General features: G+C 38.5%; 1 protein-coding gene across 1 annotated transcript in view; it reads left to right on the plus strand.

The window, feature by feature from the left end:
- Window positions 1-16,363: 16,363 nt before the first annotated feature.
- RAB3C (RAB3C, member RAS oncogene family) overlaps window positions 16,364-18,142 on the plus strand; it is a 428,574-nt gene continuing 426,795 nt past the window's right edge. The window contains exon 1 of the mRNA XM_053701295.1: window positions 16,364-16,486. Within this exon, the coding sequence (XP_053557270.1) occupies window positions 16,463-16,486 (24 nt within the window). The 5' untranslated portion in view covers window positions 16,364-16,462. The remainder of the gene's footprint in view (window positions 16,487-18,142) is intronic.

Genomic DNA, 18,142 nt, shown 5'->3' on the forward strand with positions numbered 1-18,142 from the left:
ATTAAAACTTGTTATGGTGGGACATTGTATTAATCCTGCCCATATACTTGACATGCATATGCCAGTTTGCCACTAATCAAATAGATACTAAGAAATCTATGATTATTTGTGGGGACATGGTTCTTTTAACACAAGTGACATACTGTTTATTCATATGTATTTATTCATATGTATATATGTAATAACATGCATTAGGAGTATAGTTATGAGCTATTCTAAGGTTAGTAATTTGGTATTAAGTCTACATATGTGTTGACTGCAACACACCTACAATTTCATGTATCTGATTGGATTATATATTGACCAATAGACAATGAGCACTGCTTTTAAATATTTGTTGTGCAGGTGTATTGAATAGCTATGATTACGGCCCTTGGCCAAAACATATCAGCATTTCAATGCTCACTGCTGAGTGTGTTGTATATAACCTTTTTGCTGCAGACCTCCTATGGTCTTTTACCATCGTTTGGATAAATAAAGAACCTTTTTATTTTTACTACATCAGCCTACGATACTTTTTTGCCTTTTATCTATCTATCTATCTATCTATCTATCTATCTATATATATATATATATATATAGGTATAGATATATAGGTATATATATATATATATATATATATATATATAGATATAGATATATATACAGTATATAAATATAGAAATATCTATTTATAAATACATAGAACATATTTCCTTATGTAATGAACATTGGAATGTGAAATATTTAAAGTAAATACATGGTTAAAAACCTTATTAAATATGAATATTGCATAAATATGATTTTTCATGTTTTTAGCTACTTGACTGCAAAGGGCTCCAATGCACTTACAGTTGTGCTCATAAGTTTACATACTTGTAGCCATGTAGTAGAGGGTGTAAATTTTACCTCTACGGTAACTAAATGCACATGATATTAGATTTAAGTTAAACTGTAAATCTAATCACTTCATTTATCTCCTCACTTGCAGGGGGTGCCAGATCCAATATGTTGGCAAAACCAAGCGCCTTCTGAAAGACAGGGCCCTAGAACACATAAGAGATATTGAAGACCCTGACACCCTTACACCGGTATCCAGACATTTTAAATCTATGCACTCAGGGGAAGCATCACTTTTATCCATTCAGGCAACGGCTCACATACACCTAGATTACGAGTTTTGCGTTAGAGTCTGTGCGGTGCTAACGAGCAGTTTATGCTCACCGCTCACTTACAGACAGCGCTGGTATTACGGGTTTTTACAACCCAGACAAGAAGTGAGCGTTGAGCAAAATTTTGCTCCTTACCGCACTCCAATACCAGCGCTGCTTACGTTAGCGGTGAGCTGGTGTAACGTGCTCGTGCACAATTTCCCCATAGCAATCAACGGGGAGAGCCGGCTGAAAAAAAGTCTAACACCTGCAAAACAGCAGCGTAAAGCTCCTTAACGCAGCCCCATTGATTCCTATGGGGAAATACATTTTATTTCTACACCTAACACCCTAACATGAACCCCGAGTCTAAACACCCCTAATCTTACACTTATTAACCCCTAATCTGCCGCCCCCAACATCGCCGCAAGCTACATTATATTATTAACCCCTAATCTGCCGCTCCAGACACCGCCGCCACCTACATTACACTTATGAACCCCTAATCTGCTGCCCCCAACATCGCCGACACCTACATTATATTTATTAACCCCTAATCTGCCGCCCTCAATGTCGCTGCCACCTACCTACATTTATTAACCCCTAATCTGCTGCCCCCAACGTCGCCGCCACTATAATAAACATATTAATCCCTAAACCGACGCACTCCCGCCTCGCAAACATTAGTTAAATATTATTAACCCCTAATCTGCCACCCCAAATGTCGCCACCACTATATTAAAGTTATTAACCCCTAAACCTAAGTCTAACCCTAAACCTAACACCCCTTAACTTAAATATAATTAAAAGAAATCTAAATAAAATTACTATAATTAACTAAATTATTCCTATTTAAAACTAAATACTTACCTATAAAATAAACCCTAAGAAAGCTACAATATAACATTGTATCTAGCGTAGGGTTTATTTTTATTTTACAGGCACGTTTGTATTTATTTTAACTAGGTAGAATAGTTACTAAATAGTTATTAACTATTTACTAACTACCTAGCTAAAATAAATACAAATTTACCTGTAAAATAAAACCTATCCTAAGTTACAATTACACCTAACACTACACTATAATTAAATTAATTCCCTAAATTAAATACAATTAAATACAATAAAATAAAATTATGTAAAGTACAAAAAAAAACCCACTAAATTACGGAAAATAATAAAAAATTACAAGATTTTTAAACTAATTACACCTAATCTAATCCCCCTAACAAAATAAAAAAGCCCCCCCAAAATAAAAAAAGCCCTACCCTACACTAAATTACAAATAGCCCTTAAAAGGGCCTTTTGCAGGGCATTGCCCCAAAGTAATCAGCTCTCTTACCTGTAAAAAAAATTACAAATCCCCCCCAACATTAAAACCCACTACCCACACAACCAACCCTACTCTAAAACCCATCCAATACCCCCTTAAAAAAACTAACACTAACCCCTTGAAGATCACCTTACCAGGAGAAGTCTTCACCCAACCGGGCCGAAGTCCTCAACAAAGCCTTGAGAAGTCTTCATCCAAGCCAGGCGAAGTGGTCCTCCAGACGGGCAGAAGTCTTCATCCAGATGGCATCTTCTATCTTCATCCATCCGGCGCAGAGCGGGTCCATCTTCAAGACATCCGACGCGGAGCATCCTCTTCTGCCGACGTACTAACGACGAATGAAGGTACCTTTAAGTGATGTCATCCAAGATGGCGTCCCTTAGATTCCGATTGGCTGATAGAATTCTATCAGCCAATCGGAATTAAGGTAGAAAAAATCCTATTGGCTGATGCAATCAGCCAATAGGATTGAACTTCAATCCTATTGGCTGATTGGATCAGCCAATAGGATTGAGCTTGCATTCTATTGGCTGATTGGATCAGCCAATAGGATTGAACTTCAATCCTATTGGCTGATTGCATCAGCCAATAGGATTTTTTCTACCTTAATTCCGATTGGCTGATAGAATTCTATCAGCCAATCGGAATTGAAGGGACGCCATCTTGGATGACGTCACTTAAAGGTACCTTCATTCTGTGTTAGCCGTCGATTGAAGAGGCTGCTCCGCGTCGGATGTCTTGAAGATGGACCCACTCCGCGCCGGATGGATGAAGATAGAAGATGCCGTCTGGATGAAGACTTCTCCCGGCTTCGTTGAGGACTTTGGCCCGGTTGGGTGAAGACTTCTCCCGGTAATGTGATCTTCAAGGGGTTTGTGTTAGTTTTTTTTAAGGGGGCCCTTTTAAGGGCTTTATGTAATTTAGAGTAGGATAGGGCTTTTTTTTTATTTTGGGGGGGCTTTTTTAATTTGTTAGTGGGATTAGATTAGGTGTAATTAGTTTAAAAATCTTGTAATTTGTTTATTATTTTCTGTAATTTAGTGGGGGGGGGTTTGTACTTTAGATAATTTTATATAATTGTATTTAATTGTAGTTAATTTAGGGAATTAATTTAATTATAGTGTAGTGTTAGGTTTAATTGTAACTTAGGTTAGGTTTTATTTTACAGGTACTTTTGTATTTATTTTAGCTAGGGAGTTATTAAATAGTTAATAACTATTTAATAACTATTCTACCTAGTTAAAATAAATACAAACTTGCCTGTAAAATAAAAATAAACCCTAAGCTAGATACAATGTAACTATTAGTTATATTGTAGCTAGCTTAGGGTTTATTTTATAGGTAAGTATTTAGTTTTTAATAGGAATTATATAGTTAATGATAGGAATTTTATTTAGATTTATTTAAATTATATTTAAGTTAGGGGGGTTAGGGTTAGACTTATATTTAGGGGTTAATAACTTTATTATAGTGGCGGCGACGTTGGGGGTGGCAGATTAGGGGTTAATAAATGTAGGTAGGTGTCGACGATGTTAGGGACGGCAGATTAGGGGTTAATAATATTTAACTAATGTTTGCGAGGTGGGAGTGCGGCAGTTTAGGGGTTAATATGTTTATTATAGTGGCGGCGATGTCCGGTTCAGCAGATTAGGGGTTAAAAAATGTATTTTAGTGTTTGCGATGCGGGAGGGCCTCGGTTTAGGGGTTAATAGGTAGTTTATGGGTGTTAGTGTACTTTTTAGCACTTTAATTAAGAGTTTTATGCTACGGCGTTGTAGTGTAAAACTCTTAACTACTGACTTTAAAATGCGGTACCAGTGTTGACAGGAGAGGGTGTACCGCTCACTTTTTGGCAGACTCGTAATACCGACGCTATGCAAGTCCCATTGAAAAAAGAGGATACGCAATTGACGTAAGTGGATTTGCGGTATTTCCAAGTCTGGCCAAAAAAGTGAGCGGTACACCTGTACCTTCAATACTCGTAATACCAGCGGGTGTTAAAAAGCAGCGTTGGGACCGGCCAACACTGCTTTTTAAGCCTAACGCACAACTCGTAATCTAGCCATTTGTTTTTAAAGTGTCTCCAATAAATATTTGTTTTTTAACGTAACCCCAGCTGCATATTTGCTTATTCTCCTGCTCTGGATTGGTGTGAAGCCCGGAAGTAGTTGTTAGTTTCATAAGTTTACATACCCTGGCAGAATTTATGATTTTTTTTGTCATTTTTCAGAGAATATGAATTATAACACAAAAACTTTTCTTTCACTTATGGTTAGTGTTTGGCTGAAGCCATTTATTATCAATCAATTGTGTTTACTCTTTTTAAATCATAATGACAACAGAAACTACCCAAATGACCCTAATCAAAAGTTTACATACCCTGGTGATTTTGGCCTGATAACATGAACACAAGTTGACACAAAGGGGTTTGAATGGCTATTAAAGGTAACCATCCTCACCTGTTATCTGTTTGCTTGTAATTAGTGTGTGTGTATAAAAGATCAATAAGTTTCTGGAATCCAGACAGACCCTTGCATCTTTCATCCAGTGCTGCACTGATGTTTCTGGATTCTGAGTCATGGAGAAAGAAAAAGAATTGTCAAAGGATCTGTGGGAAAAAGGTAGTTGAACTGAATAAAACAGGAAAGGGATATAAAAAGATATCCAAGGAATTGAGAATGCAAATCAGCAGTGTTCAAACTCTAATCAAGAAGTGGAAAATGAGGCGTTCTGTTTGATAACATACTGCATTCATCTTGCCATCAATTCTGACCAAATTTCCTGTGCCTTTGTAGCTCACACATCCCCAAAACATCAGCGATCCACCTCCGTGTTTCACAGTAGGAATGGTGTACCTTTCATCATAGGCCTTATTGACTCCTCTCCAAATCTAGTGTTTATGGTTGTGGCCAAAAAGCTCAATTTTGGTCTCATCACTCCAAATTACTTTGTGCCAGAAGGTTTGAGGCTTGTCTCTGTGCTGTTTGGCGTTTTGTAAATGGGATACTTTGTGGCATTTGTGTAGTAATGGCTTTCTTCTGGCGACTCGACCATGCAGCCCATCTTTCTTCAAGTGCCTCCTTATTGTGCATCTTGAAACAGCCACACCACATGTCCTGTATTTCACCTTAAGTTATTTGTGGGTTTGTCTTTGCATCCCAAACAATTTTCCTGGCAGTTGTGGATGAAATTTTAGTTGGTCTACCTGACCGTGGTTTGGTTTCAACAGAACCCCTCATTTTCCACTTCTTTATAAGAGTTTGAACACTGCTGAATTGCATTCTCAATTCCTTGGATATCATTTTATATCCCTTTCCTGTTTTATACAGTTCAACTACCTTTTCCCGCAGATCCTTTGACAATTCTTTTGCTTTCCTCATGACTCAGAATCCAGAATCGTCAGTGCAGCACTGGATGAAAGATGCAAGGGTCTGTCAGGAGTCCAGAAATAATAATAGCCATTCAAACCCCTTTGTGTCAACTTGTGTGCATGTTATCAGGCCAAAATCACCAGGCTATGTAAACTTTTTATTAGGGTCATTTGGGTAGCTTCAGTTGTCATTATGATTTAAAAAGATTAAACACAGTTGATTGATAATAAATGGCTTTGGCCAAACATTAACTATGAGTGAAAGAAAAGTTTTTGTGTTATTATTCAGAGTCTCTAAAAAATGGCCAAGAAATAATAAATTCTACAAGGGTATGTAAACTTAAGAGCACAACTGTATATATGTATCTATTTATGTATACATATGTATTTATCTGTTTATATGTGTATATATGTCTGTAAATACATATATACACATATAAATGCATAAATTCATATGCACACACACACACACGCATATATATATATATATATATATATATATATATACATATATACATATCCTATATAATAAAAGGCCAAGTGTGTTTGTCCGAAGCTATCATTGCGCAGTAGAGACTGCGCGCAAAGACAAACACACCTGGCCTTCCAACTGATCTGGCGTGTGCTGGAGTGGGCATGGCTGGGCGGGTGCAACGTGGGCGTGACCAGGCGCGACGTGGGCGGGCACGGGCGTGATGTGGGCGGGGCTGGGTGTGACGCAGGCGGAGCCGGACGGGGGCAGATGCCGGGGCCAACTGCCAAAACAGGAGAGCTCTAAAGAGGGGGGATAGAGAGACTAGAGCAGAAGAGGGGGGATACAGAGAGGGAGAGAGACAGCAAAAGAGAGTGGGAGAGTGCACAAAAGAGAGGGGGGAGAGAGCGCAAAAGAGAGGGGGAGAGAGCACAAAAGAGAGGTGGGAGAGAGCGCAAAAGAGAGGGGGAGAGCGCGCAAAAGAGAGGGGGGAGAGAGCGCAAAAGAGAGGGGGAGAGAGCACAAAAGAGAGGGGGAGAGAGCACAAAAGAGAGGGGGATAGAACGCAAAAGAGAGGGGGAGAGAGCGCAAAAGAGAGGGGGAGAGAGCGCAAAAGACAGGGGGGAGAGAGCGCAAAAGAGAGGGGGAGAGAGCACAAAAGAGAGGGGGGAGAGAGCACAAAAGAGAGGGGGAGAGAGCACAAAATAGAGTGGGGAGAGAGTGCAAAAGAAAGAGGGGAGAGAGCGCAAAAGAGAGGGGGGGAGAGCACAAACGAGAGGGGGACAGAGCGCAAAAGGGAGGGAAGAGAGCGCGAAAGAGAGGGGGGGAGAGCGCAAAAGAGAGGGGGAGAGAGCGCAAAAGAGAGGGGGAGAGAGCGCAAAAGAGAGGGGGAGAGAGCGCAAAAGACAGGGGAGAGAGCGCAAAAGAGAGGGGGAGAGAGCGCAAAAGAGAGGGGGAGAGAGAGCAAAAGAGAGGGATAGAGACAGCAAAAGAGAGCAGGGAGAGAGCAAACAAGAGGAGAGAGAGAGAGCAAATGAGAGGAGAGAGATAATGCAAACAAGAGGGGGAAGAGAGAGAGCAAAAGAGAGGGAGAGAGACAGCAAAAGAGGGGGGAGAGAGACAGCAAAAGAGGGGGAGAGAGAGAGAGCAAAAGAGAGGGAGAGAGACAGCAAAATAGGGGGAGAGAGAGCAAAATAGAGGGGGGAAGGGAGAGAGCAAAAGAGAGGGGGAGAGACAGCAAAAGAGGGGGGAGAGAGACAGCAAAAGAGGGGGAGAGAGAGAGAGAGCAAAAGAGAGGGAGAGAGACAGCAAAAAAGGGGGAGAGAGAGCAAAATAGAGGGGGGAGAGAGAAAGCAAAAGAGAGGGGGGAGAGAGAGAGCAAAAGAGAGGAGGGAGAGAGCGAACAAGAGGAGAGAGAGAGAGCAAATGAGAGGAGAGAGAGAGAGCAAACAAGAGGGGGGAAGAGAGAGAGCAAAAGAGAGGGAGAGAGACAGCAAAAGAGGGGGGAGAGAGACAGCAAAAGAGGGGGAGAGAGAGAGCAAAAGAGAGGGAGAGAGACAGCAAAATAGGGGGAGAGAGAGCAAAATAGAGGGGGGAGAGAGAAAGCAAAAGAGAGGGGAGAGAGAGAGAGCAAAAGAGAGGGTGAAGAGAGACAGCAAAAGAGAGGGTGAGAGAGCGCAAAAGACAGGGGAGAGAGCGCAAAAGAGAGGGGGAGAGAGCGCAAAAGAGAGGGGGAGAGAGAGCAAAAGAGAGGGATAGAGACAGCAAAAGAGAGGAGGGAGAGAGCAAACAAGAGGAGAGAGAGAGAGCAAATGAGAGGAGAGAGAGAGCAAACAAGAGGGGGAAGAGAGAGAGCAAAAGAGAGGGAGAGAGACAGCAAAAGAGGGGGGAGAGAGACAGCAAAAGAGGGGGGGAGAGAGAGAGAGAGCAAAAGAGAGGGAGAGAGACAGCAAAATAGGGGGAGAGAGAGCAAAATAGAGGGGGGAGAGAGAAAGCAAAAGCGAGGGGGGAGAGAGAGAGCAAAAGAGAGGAGGGAGAGAGCAAACAAGAGGAGAGAGAGAGAGCAAATGAGAGGAGAGAGAGAGAGAGAGCAAACAAGAGGCGGGAAGAGAGAGATCAAAAGAGAGGGAGAGAGACAGCAAAAGAGGGGGGAGAGAGACAGCAAAAGAGGGGGAGAGAGAGAGAGAGAGAGAGAGCAAAAGAGAGGGAGAGAGACAGCAAAATAGGGGGAGAGAGAGCAAAATAGAGGGGGGAGAGAGAAAGCAAAAGAGAGGGGGGAGAGAGAGAGCAAAAGAGAGGGGAGAGAGAGAGAGAGCAAAAGAGAGGGTGAAGAGAGACAGCAAAAGAGAGGGTGAAGAGAGCAAAAGAGAGGGGGAGATAGAGAGCAAAAGAGAGGGGGGAGAGAGAGAGCAAAAGAGAGGGGGAGAGAGAGAGCAAAAAAGAGGGGGAGAGAGCACAAAAGAGAGGGGGAGAGAGCACAAAAGAGAGGGGGAGAGAGCACAAAAGAGAGGGGGGAGAGAGTGGTAAAGAGAGGTGGGAGAGAGCACAAAAGAGAGGGGGGAGAGAGCGCAAAAGAGAGGGGGGGAGAGCGCAAAAGAGAAGGGTAGAGAGCGCTAAAGAGAGGGGGGAGAGAGCGCCAAAGAGATGGGGAGAGAGCGCAAAAGAGAGGGGGAGAGAGCGCAAAAGAGAGGGGGAGAGAGCGCAAAAGAGAGGGGGAGAGAGCGCAAACAACAGGGGGGAGAGAGCACAAAAGAGAGGGGGAGAGAGTGCAAAAAAGAGGACGAGAGAGAGCAAAAGAGAGGGATAGAGACAGCAAAAGAGAGGAGAGAGAGAGCAAACAAGAGGAGAGAGAGAGAGAGAGCAAATGAGAGGAGAGAGAGCAAACAAGAGGGGGGAAGAGAGAGAGCAAAAGAGAGGGAGAGAGACAGCAAAAGAGGGGGAGAGAGACAGAAAAAGAGGGGGAGAGAGAGAGAGCAAAAGAGAGGGAGAGAGACAGCAAAATAGGGGGAGAGAGAGCAAAAGAGAGGGGGAGAGAGAGAGCAAAAGAGAGGGGGGAGAGAGAGAGCAAAAGAGAGGGGGAAGAGAGAGAGCAAAAGTAAGAGGGGAGATAGAGAGCAAAAGAGAGGGGGTAGAGAGAGAGAGCAAAAGAGAGGGGGGAGAGAGAGAGCAAAAGAGAGGGGGAGAGAGAGAGCAAAAGAGAGGGAAGAAAGAGAAAGCAAAAGAGAGGGGAGAAAGAGAGAGCAAAAGAGAGGGGCGATAAAGAGAGAGCAAGGGGTGGGGCAGCTGTACTGCAAAAAATGGCCCTACTAGTACACCTGAGACCTCATATCTTTGAGCCCTTTTAACTTTTTGTTGCAATTTTTTTAAAATACCTTTTTTCATTAGATGGTGTTAATATGAGTATAACTCTACTTTTAAATGTATTTCTCAGAAGTCGCTTGAGTGAACTCATTTACTTTCAACTTGTAATATGCGGAGCGTCCTACTTCCTGTACGGGAAAAATGATGCAATAAAACGCCTGTTTTGCTTACATGCAACAGTGCATCACTTGTAATCTAGCCCACAATTGACAAGAGAAACCCCATTCCTAACGACAAGAATACTGTACTTTACAATCCCAAAATCTGTGATTATTATTTTAAAAAAAAAAAGATATTGAAAGTGCGATTACCAAACCCCATTTCTAGATGTTGCAGATGTGATTTCTATTTTCTCATGTTTCTTGCAGATCTCATTAGCAGTACTTATGAATCTAGTCCTTATATTAATATATACATCTAAAATGGATTCTGTGACCGTTTCATGTGAGATGCGTAAGATAACAGAATTTTCCTGCATTGACATAAAAAATCTGCTAAAATAATAGCAATAAAATGTATTCAGGATCTTACCATAAAAACAGTTAAATAATAAATACAATTTTCACAAGGAAGTATACAGGATACAGTACAGCATTATATGCCAACAAGGTGAGTAGGAAAACTAATATATATTTGTCTGCAAGCAATATTTTATTACTACTTCATGAGGTTATTTCCTGTTTTACTGTAGAGAACACCACTCCTAAATAATGCAGTGAGTTCCAGTCAGCTGTCTCTGGATATCTTTTGGGATATTGTTCTCTGATGTTGTAGGTGACATATGATTTTGATGTAACAGGGGGTATTGGTGCTCATCCACTTGCAAATAAAGAAAATATTTTTAAATGCTGCAAAAATCACCTATACTTTTATATAAAAAATATAAAATCTCTCCCACCTCCTCTCCTGTCCCCATAGCCCCCCCCCTCTTCTTTCCAAGATATCAATGAACCAATTCTATATATATTCATATTGATCAATATTGCTTCAGATTTGAGGAAGAGAGAAATCACACAAGCTTGTCTTTTACTATGAAGTGTTAGCCCAATAAAAAAGGTATTAATGCATACTGCAATATTCTTGTTAATTTGATATTTAACTACTGGACTAAAACAGCTACTACAATATATATATATATATATATATATATATATATAACACACAGATAAAGTCCAGCACTCACTTACAAGCTCTCAGCTAAGATTACAAGCAAAAATGGAAGGGTTAGTTACCGCAGAAGTAAGCTTTTTATGCGCCTCGGGTTGCGCTCGTATTATGAGTTTAAAGTAAACCATTTTTCACCTGCATGCTAACCCGACACATGTAAAAAGCCGAACTTACAATATCGCACGTGTGATAACCTTTTCTTCCATAGAAGTCAATGGAGCAAAAAAAAGTGGAAAAAAATCTAACACTCTAATCGCACGTAAACCCAATTGCATGTTCTCAAGTGCGCTAACCCGACATGAAAATATGAATATTTCACATTCCAATGTTCTTTACATAGAAGAATATGTTCTATTTATTAATAAATCCATGTTTCTATTTATATATTTTTCTTGCACAATATATTTATACATACTAGAAAACAAACTTTATTTGGGGTCTCTACACATACCAGCTTTTGTTTATTAAAGGGACACTGAACCCAAATTTTTTCTATTGTGATTCAGATAGAGCATGCAATTTTAAGCAACTTTCTAATTTACTCCTATTATCAAATTCTTTTCATTCTCCTAGTATCTTTATTTGAAATGCAAGAATATAAGTTTAGATGCCGGCCCATTTTTGGTGAACACACTGTGTTGTTCTTGCTAATTGGTTGGTAAATTCACCTACCAATAAACAAGTGCTTTCCATGGTCCTGAACCAAAAAATAGCTTAGATGCCTTCTTTTTCAAATAAATAAAGCAAGAGAACGAAGAAAAATTGATAATAGGAGTAAATTAGAAAGTTGTTTAAAATTGCATGCTTTATCTGAATCACAAAAGAAAAAAAATTGGTTTCAGTGTCCCTTTAAATAATGACCCATTCCCAAGCAAATTCCCATATGTTTTTTCTCTGTTATGTGGTACTGCTCCAAGGTGATTCTCTTTCAAATTAGGGGTCTTGGTCTTGGAGGTTTGTAGCTGCTAAGGGAGCTGAAATCACCTCACCCCATCCAGTTCCCTTGCACCTACACTGAGCTTCCTGGTTCTGCCCCCTATGTGATATTACTGGCACTCCCATAAAGCCTGGGAGTGCCGCCCACTAGTCCACCAACAATCCCCAGCCTGTAGTGAGGGGAAACGACAAAAACTGTGTTTGATTGGCGATCCCGCTGCATGATGAGAAGGTAGTAATGTCCATGACGAGAACGCCTTGTCATGATCATCAAAGGGGTTAAAGGGGGACATTGCAAACTAGCTACATACAAAGCAACTATCTACTGTTCAGCACACACCCTGATAAGTCCTTTAAAGATACAATGTAGTCAACTTTTTTCTTTATCTAAAATAGTGTATATCAAAACATTATTTTTTTTTAAACTCATGTACCTCTATTAAATAAAACAAATTTATCTTGTCATACTTGCAGAGGTGCAGCTTTTTCCACCAATAAAGTAGTGGCAGCTGTCCTAGTTACCAGGAGGATGTACAAAACTATTACTATAGAATTATATTCAATTTAAATGGATTTTAATTTTGCAGACAAAAGAATATTTATTGACATGTTTAAATGACTTCCTTTCCTATCCATGTTAGAAGCTTTTGAGTATAATGTCCTTTTACACATAATAAAAAATAAAATGCAATGAATAATGCTTAGTTTGAATTTCAAACAAGCAGTAGATTTTTTTCTTCCAGACTTTCATTTCATATCCATATATCACATGACAGCTCATACATGCATAAGAGCGGTGAACTCTTTGTTGTTTAACAAAGGAGATCAAGAGAACAAAGTACATTTTGATAATGAAAGCAAATTGGAAAGCTTTTTTATTTGCCTGCTCAATCTCATTAAAGAAAATTTTATTTTGACTTTCATGACCTTTAAAATACTGCCTGTCTTATCTCCTCTGTTGTGACCAGTAAGGGGCTAGACTACAGGACCAGTTAGGGGCTAGACTACAGGACTTCTCTCGTGCGGCACCAACCCTCTGGAACGCACTTCCTCTAGCTGTCAGACTTGCCCCTAACCTCTCCTCCTTTAAACGTTCCTTAAAGACCTTTCTGTTCAGGGAAACTTATCACCCGGCTTATTAACGAACTAACTTTGCTTAAAGGGCCATAATACCCAAATGTTTAAACACTTGAAAGTGATGCAGCATAGCTGTAAAAAGCTGACTAGAAAATATCACCTGAACATCTCTATGTAAAAAAGAAAGATATTTTACCTTAAAAGTTCCTCAGTAGCCACCTCCCATTGTAAAGGATTTCTAAGCAGCATATTAGTGTGTCTGTCCTAGGACAGCTGAAGGGATGAGCATCGTGCACTCTCATATTATTTCACCAATCAGGTAAAGGAAGCTTACTATGAAATCTCATGAGAGTTAAGTCAAATCTCATGAGATCACAGTAAGAGTTCATGACCTCAGCACTGCTGATGCTGATTGGCTGCTGTTCATTTCTTCATTTTTTTTTTATTTTTACCTGCAGCTGGGAGCAGGTGAAGTATAACTTTTTACACAGAACTAACTCTGCTGAGCTGAGGAGATTGTGAGGTAAAATATTTTCCTTTTTTACATAGAGATGCTCAGGTGATATTTTCCTGTCAGCTTTTTACAGTTATACTGCATCAGTTTCAAGTGATTTAGCATATGAGTATGATGTCCCTTTAACTAACAGTTGCCCTCTATCTCCTCACTAATATCATTCTCACCTTTGCAGTCCCCACCTCCTGTTTTCCATCCTCCTACCCATCTAGATTGTAAGTTCCCACGGGAATAGGGCCCTCAATTCCCCCTGTATTTGTCTGTAAAAATGTTGTCTTTTATCGTATTGTTTCTCTATTGTACTGTTATCCTTGTACCCATGGGCAGCGCTGCGGAATCTGTCAGCGCTGTATAAATAAAGAATAATAATAATAATAATAATAATATATATTAGCTCCTACACTGATCAGTCAGTCACTGGGGCTGAATTATTAAGCTGCGAATGCAGCCGTTTCTGCGCAAGCCTTCAGGCTCGCCGGAAACATAAGTTAAGAAGCAGCAGTCTTAAGATCGCTGCTCCTTAACTCATCCGCCACTTCCGCATTTATCGATGTGGGGCGGATATGATCCCACTGAACATTGTTAAATCTACCCAACTGTGTAGAATGCTGTAGAGTTAAGGAATTTAATTATGCAGAATACACACCAGCCTCTTTGGGGGCAATGGATTAAAAATAAATTACAGTGAATAATTAAAGATTTCTTATGAGTTAGATTTTGAGTTCAATGGCCCTTTAAATACAAGCAATTGCTTTTAAATAATGCAGGAATCCAGCAGGCCATGGTTTCAAATTTCTAATGGATATGAATGTATCTTATAGCGTTGATAATTCAAGAACCATTCAGAAAATCCTGTTGTGATTATTAAACTCCAAATGAGTCCAGTAGCATTTGTGAAATTATGTGGTAATGGCCTAGGGTTTGCACGAGTTAAATATTCATCCAGATGCATTTGCATGAATTAAACATGGAACCCTTTGTTCTGTGAGCTACAGATGAGACCAGACAGATTTAGCAATGTCTTTATTTCTTATGTGTGTTTCAAATTGAATGCAGAATGTGTTTACAGGATGTGTTCATAATTATGACAATGTTTTGGTGAATTGTGTATGAATTCTAGTTCAGACACATAAATGGTTAATGATTCAAGAATTTGCACTTATTTTAGTGAATATACTGAAAAGTGTGGACCATGACTAGTGAAGTCTCCTCTGATACATTTTAAATGTTAACTGATTGCTGTTGCAAATTATTATGAAATATATAATTTTGTAACTAAATGCAATTATCAGCATCATGGCTAACTGTATACACATGGCCCTATCTGCACATAGTGAGATATAATTTGTTAATATATATCCCACAATTAGTTAATTCTACACAAATCTAGGAGAGTTATAGATGATAATCAGACCTTTGCAAAATACATCTGAGTATTGTAGACCTTATTCTGGTACTATGATTCTATCATTTTAAAGAACCATCATGTTATTTGAATACAAACAAAATCATTGTGTCCTTTTAATTTCATAGGAGGCATCCTGAAAAGAAAAATCAAATCTACATTTTAAGATGATCAACTTTTGTCAGGTTACAGATGCAGCGTGTGCTTTAAATAAGTCATTTAATTGATCTCCAATCTGTATCCTGACAGGCTTACAATAGATTTATAATGCAATGGTGATTTATAGAGATCAGTGATCAGTCTTTGCACTTATACGTGATTAATGTCCTCAATGAATACTGAAGCTTTGATTAAAGTAAATCGTTGATGGATCATAAATCTAACATGTATTATATCACTAATTTTTGCTGCTTATGCCATCTGCTTTTAACTCTTCGCTGCTGAGAATGAAATGGCAACAATGACTATTCAAAATGTAAAAGTAGACAAGCAATAAAATGAAACTAATATGGAAATGTTATTTTAATTAACCCCATAACTGCTAAAGAGGAAAGTAAAACACACACACTGTCAAGTCAATGCATTGCTGGGTTATCTGTCAACCAAGAGGTTAATGTAACAATGACACATTTACCTTATCAATTTACTCTTATATTAGATATTTCTATATTTCCGCGGTGGTTTTCAAGCTCACTTATTGCCTTGTAAAGCTCCCTCATCGAGGTTGTCTCCACCTGGGCAATAATCAAATAATCAGAAATCCATAAACTATGATCTTGATTTAAAGCTTAATATCATCTTAAATTAACCGAAAGCAATATTTTGTTAAATATTTTGCAAATTACATTTTAAAGCATAAGAGGACAAACACATCTCATATATTCCCACACCCTTCTAGCCCCAGTTCTTTGGGATACTCTTAGGCAGGTGCTGTGGGTTATAGAGTGTAAGAGCACACTTCCTATAATAAAGGCACACTTCCTATAATAAAGCTGCAGCCTTTGCTGGATAAGAACTAGGCTTCTCTTTGTCCTCCCTCCCTGCCTTGCTCTTCCTGCTGCTACTAGTGCTGCACACCACCTCTGCTCTCTGTGCCTCCAGCTGCTGAGTGAGCCCCACTTGAAAACTCACGCAGTCGTCATCCTAAAGACTCATTTATAAAAAAAAAAAAAACAAAGAACAAAAAAACCCAAAACCAATTTAGCCAACATTATCACTTTAATGCTACAACTGAATGGAGTTATACGGAAAGGTAAGTGATTGCATTGAACATCATCGTATTTTATTTGCCTGTGTTTATGTAATATTAAAACAAAACCTAATCTCAAATTACTTTAATATTTCACATTTAATTGCTTTCTTATAAAGATGTTCTAACACTTTGTAGTGTAAGGAAGAATTATTGTAAAGGGCTGGCAGATTGTAGAATGGTAGTGTTGGATTATGGGTGTTGTAGTCCTTGAATCTCGTTCTCTCATTGAAAAATCAGAGTGTAGATTTTTAGAACTACAAGTACCAGAGTACGTGTAGACGTCTGGGACTACATGACAGAAGGGACAGCTCCAAGTGCTGATCTTAAAGCCGGTGTCAGGAAGCAAACGTTGGACGCGCTGTAGTTCATATGTTTTTATTACTGTAGTCCCTGCCTAATTCTGCAATTGTGCAAAATCATTCAACAAGACAAAGGACGGTGAAGTAATGAGACACGAAGCTCCTATGCAGGTCAGTAACCCAGATGAATTTAAATATATTCCAATATGTGATTAGTCTGGGCATCAAATAATTTGTTTTTAGAAATATGTTTGTATTTCCAAACCTCAGTAGGGGGAAGTCTTTTTGGCATCCATGATAACCATTTGTCTCTGTAGGGTGTAAACAGCAGTGCATGTTGTACAACAACAACGCTTTCTTGGTTTGCTTACTAAAATTGAAATATGTGTGTTTAGAATCTGCAAATTACTTTATATAATTTAAATATTTAATGAAAGTGTTATTATTTACACAAGTTTAATAGATGATTTTGTGTAAATCTTTGTGAATTTACATATTTATATCTCATTATATATAAATCACATCAAAATATAGCGATTGAGTGATACAGTAGGAAATTCTTGAATAAGGATGAAAGATTTACAATAATTTTATTTTAGATGTGATCACTAATAAAAGGTTCTATCAAGTAGCAAAGAGAAAAAGATTGTCACATTTTACTTTTATAATTGTACATAATAATATAATTTAGACTTAATATATTTATTAAGAGTGCATCAAATATTTATATGATTATATTTATTAACAAAAGCTAAATTGGTAAATCTTATATTCTGTTTGGTTGCAAACATGCCTAGTCTGATTTTATTTTTACTTTTGTCTGAAACATCATATGGCTAAGGAATTTTGTACAAGATAAATCAATACTACTTAGAATTCTGTACTGTTGCTGTGGATGTACATTGCAACTATATTTATATGAAGTTAAAGCAGAATAACAATAGGTCCTATTAAGGAATACAAAATATAAATAATCTCCAGTTTATGTCCTGAGGTTAGCTTTGATTTATGACTGACTTCAACACTTAAATATATCTACAAACACTTAAATATATCTACAAACAAAACTAGTAATAGGCAATGCAATTAAATACTTGCTATTACTTATATTGTCCTTGTCTTTTAGGTACAACTGATACATTAAGGGGTTCTTACATTTTTTATTAGTATTTTTTAAGAAATTGTGAAATATTTCTGTAATATGTTTTCCAAAAAATATATTGCCAATATTTTACTTTTTTCTTTGAAAAGCACTTGATTACTTTTGTATTAAAACCAGCCCAATTTAATAGGAAAAGAAATGACCTTGGATAGCTTTAATTCCTTTTTTTGCAATTCATTTCATACTAATAGCTGATTTTGTCAGTTTCCATATACAATTTTAGACATGCCTTGAGTACTAATTACATGGCCAAAGGTGCAAAGAATAATATCTAAGATGTTTGTAATATTGTATATTGTGGATCTCACGATCTATGCCATATTTATAAAACTGTGTTATGATTTCTGTTTTTAGTTGTATTGAAAATAATTACTCTAGTAAATTTTGTTATCTATATATTTATATGGTTGAAATGTGACTTTATTTATCCAATAAGAATAGGCATATCAGATATCTACTTTAGAAAAAGATGAATACATGTTTTAAAACTTGGTACCTTACTTTCCATCCATTTCTGTTTCACCAAACTTTTTATTTTGTTCTCTGCATTTTCACTCATATTTTCTCTTTCTCTGTCTTTCCCTCTCTGTATTTAGTTATTTTCTCCATATACCTGCTAAGTGTGTTCTTTTATTTGAATGCTTGTTGTTTGGAACCCTTTGTGG

The sequence above is a fragment of the Bombina bombina genome, chromosome 2, assembly GCF_027579735.1.
Source record: "Bombina bombina isolate aBomBom1 chromosome 2, aBomBom1.pri, whole genome shotgun sequence".
NCBI classification, from domain to species: domain Eukaryota; kingdom Metazoa; phylum Chordata; class Amphibia; order Anura; family Bombinatoridae; genus Bombina; species Bombina bombina.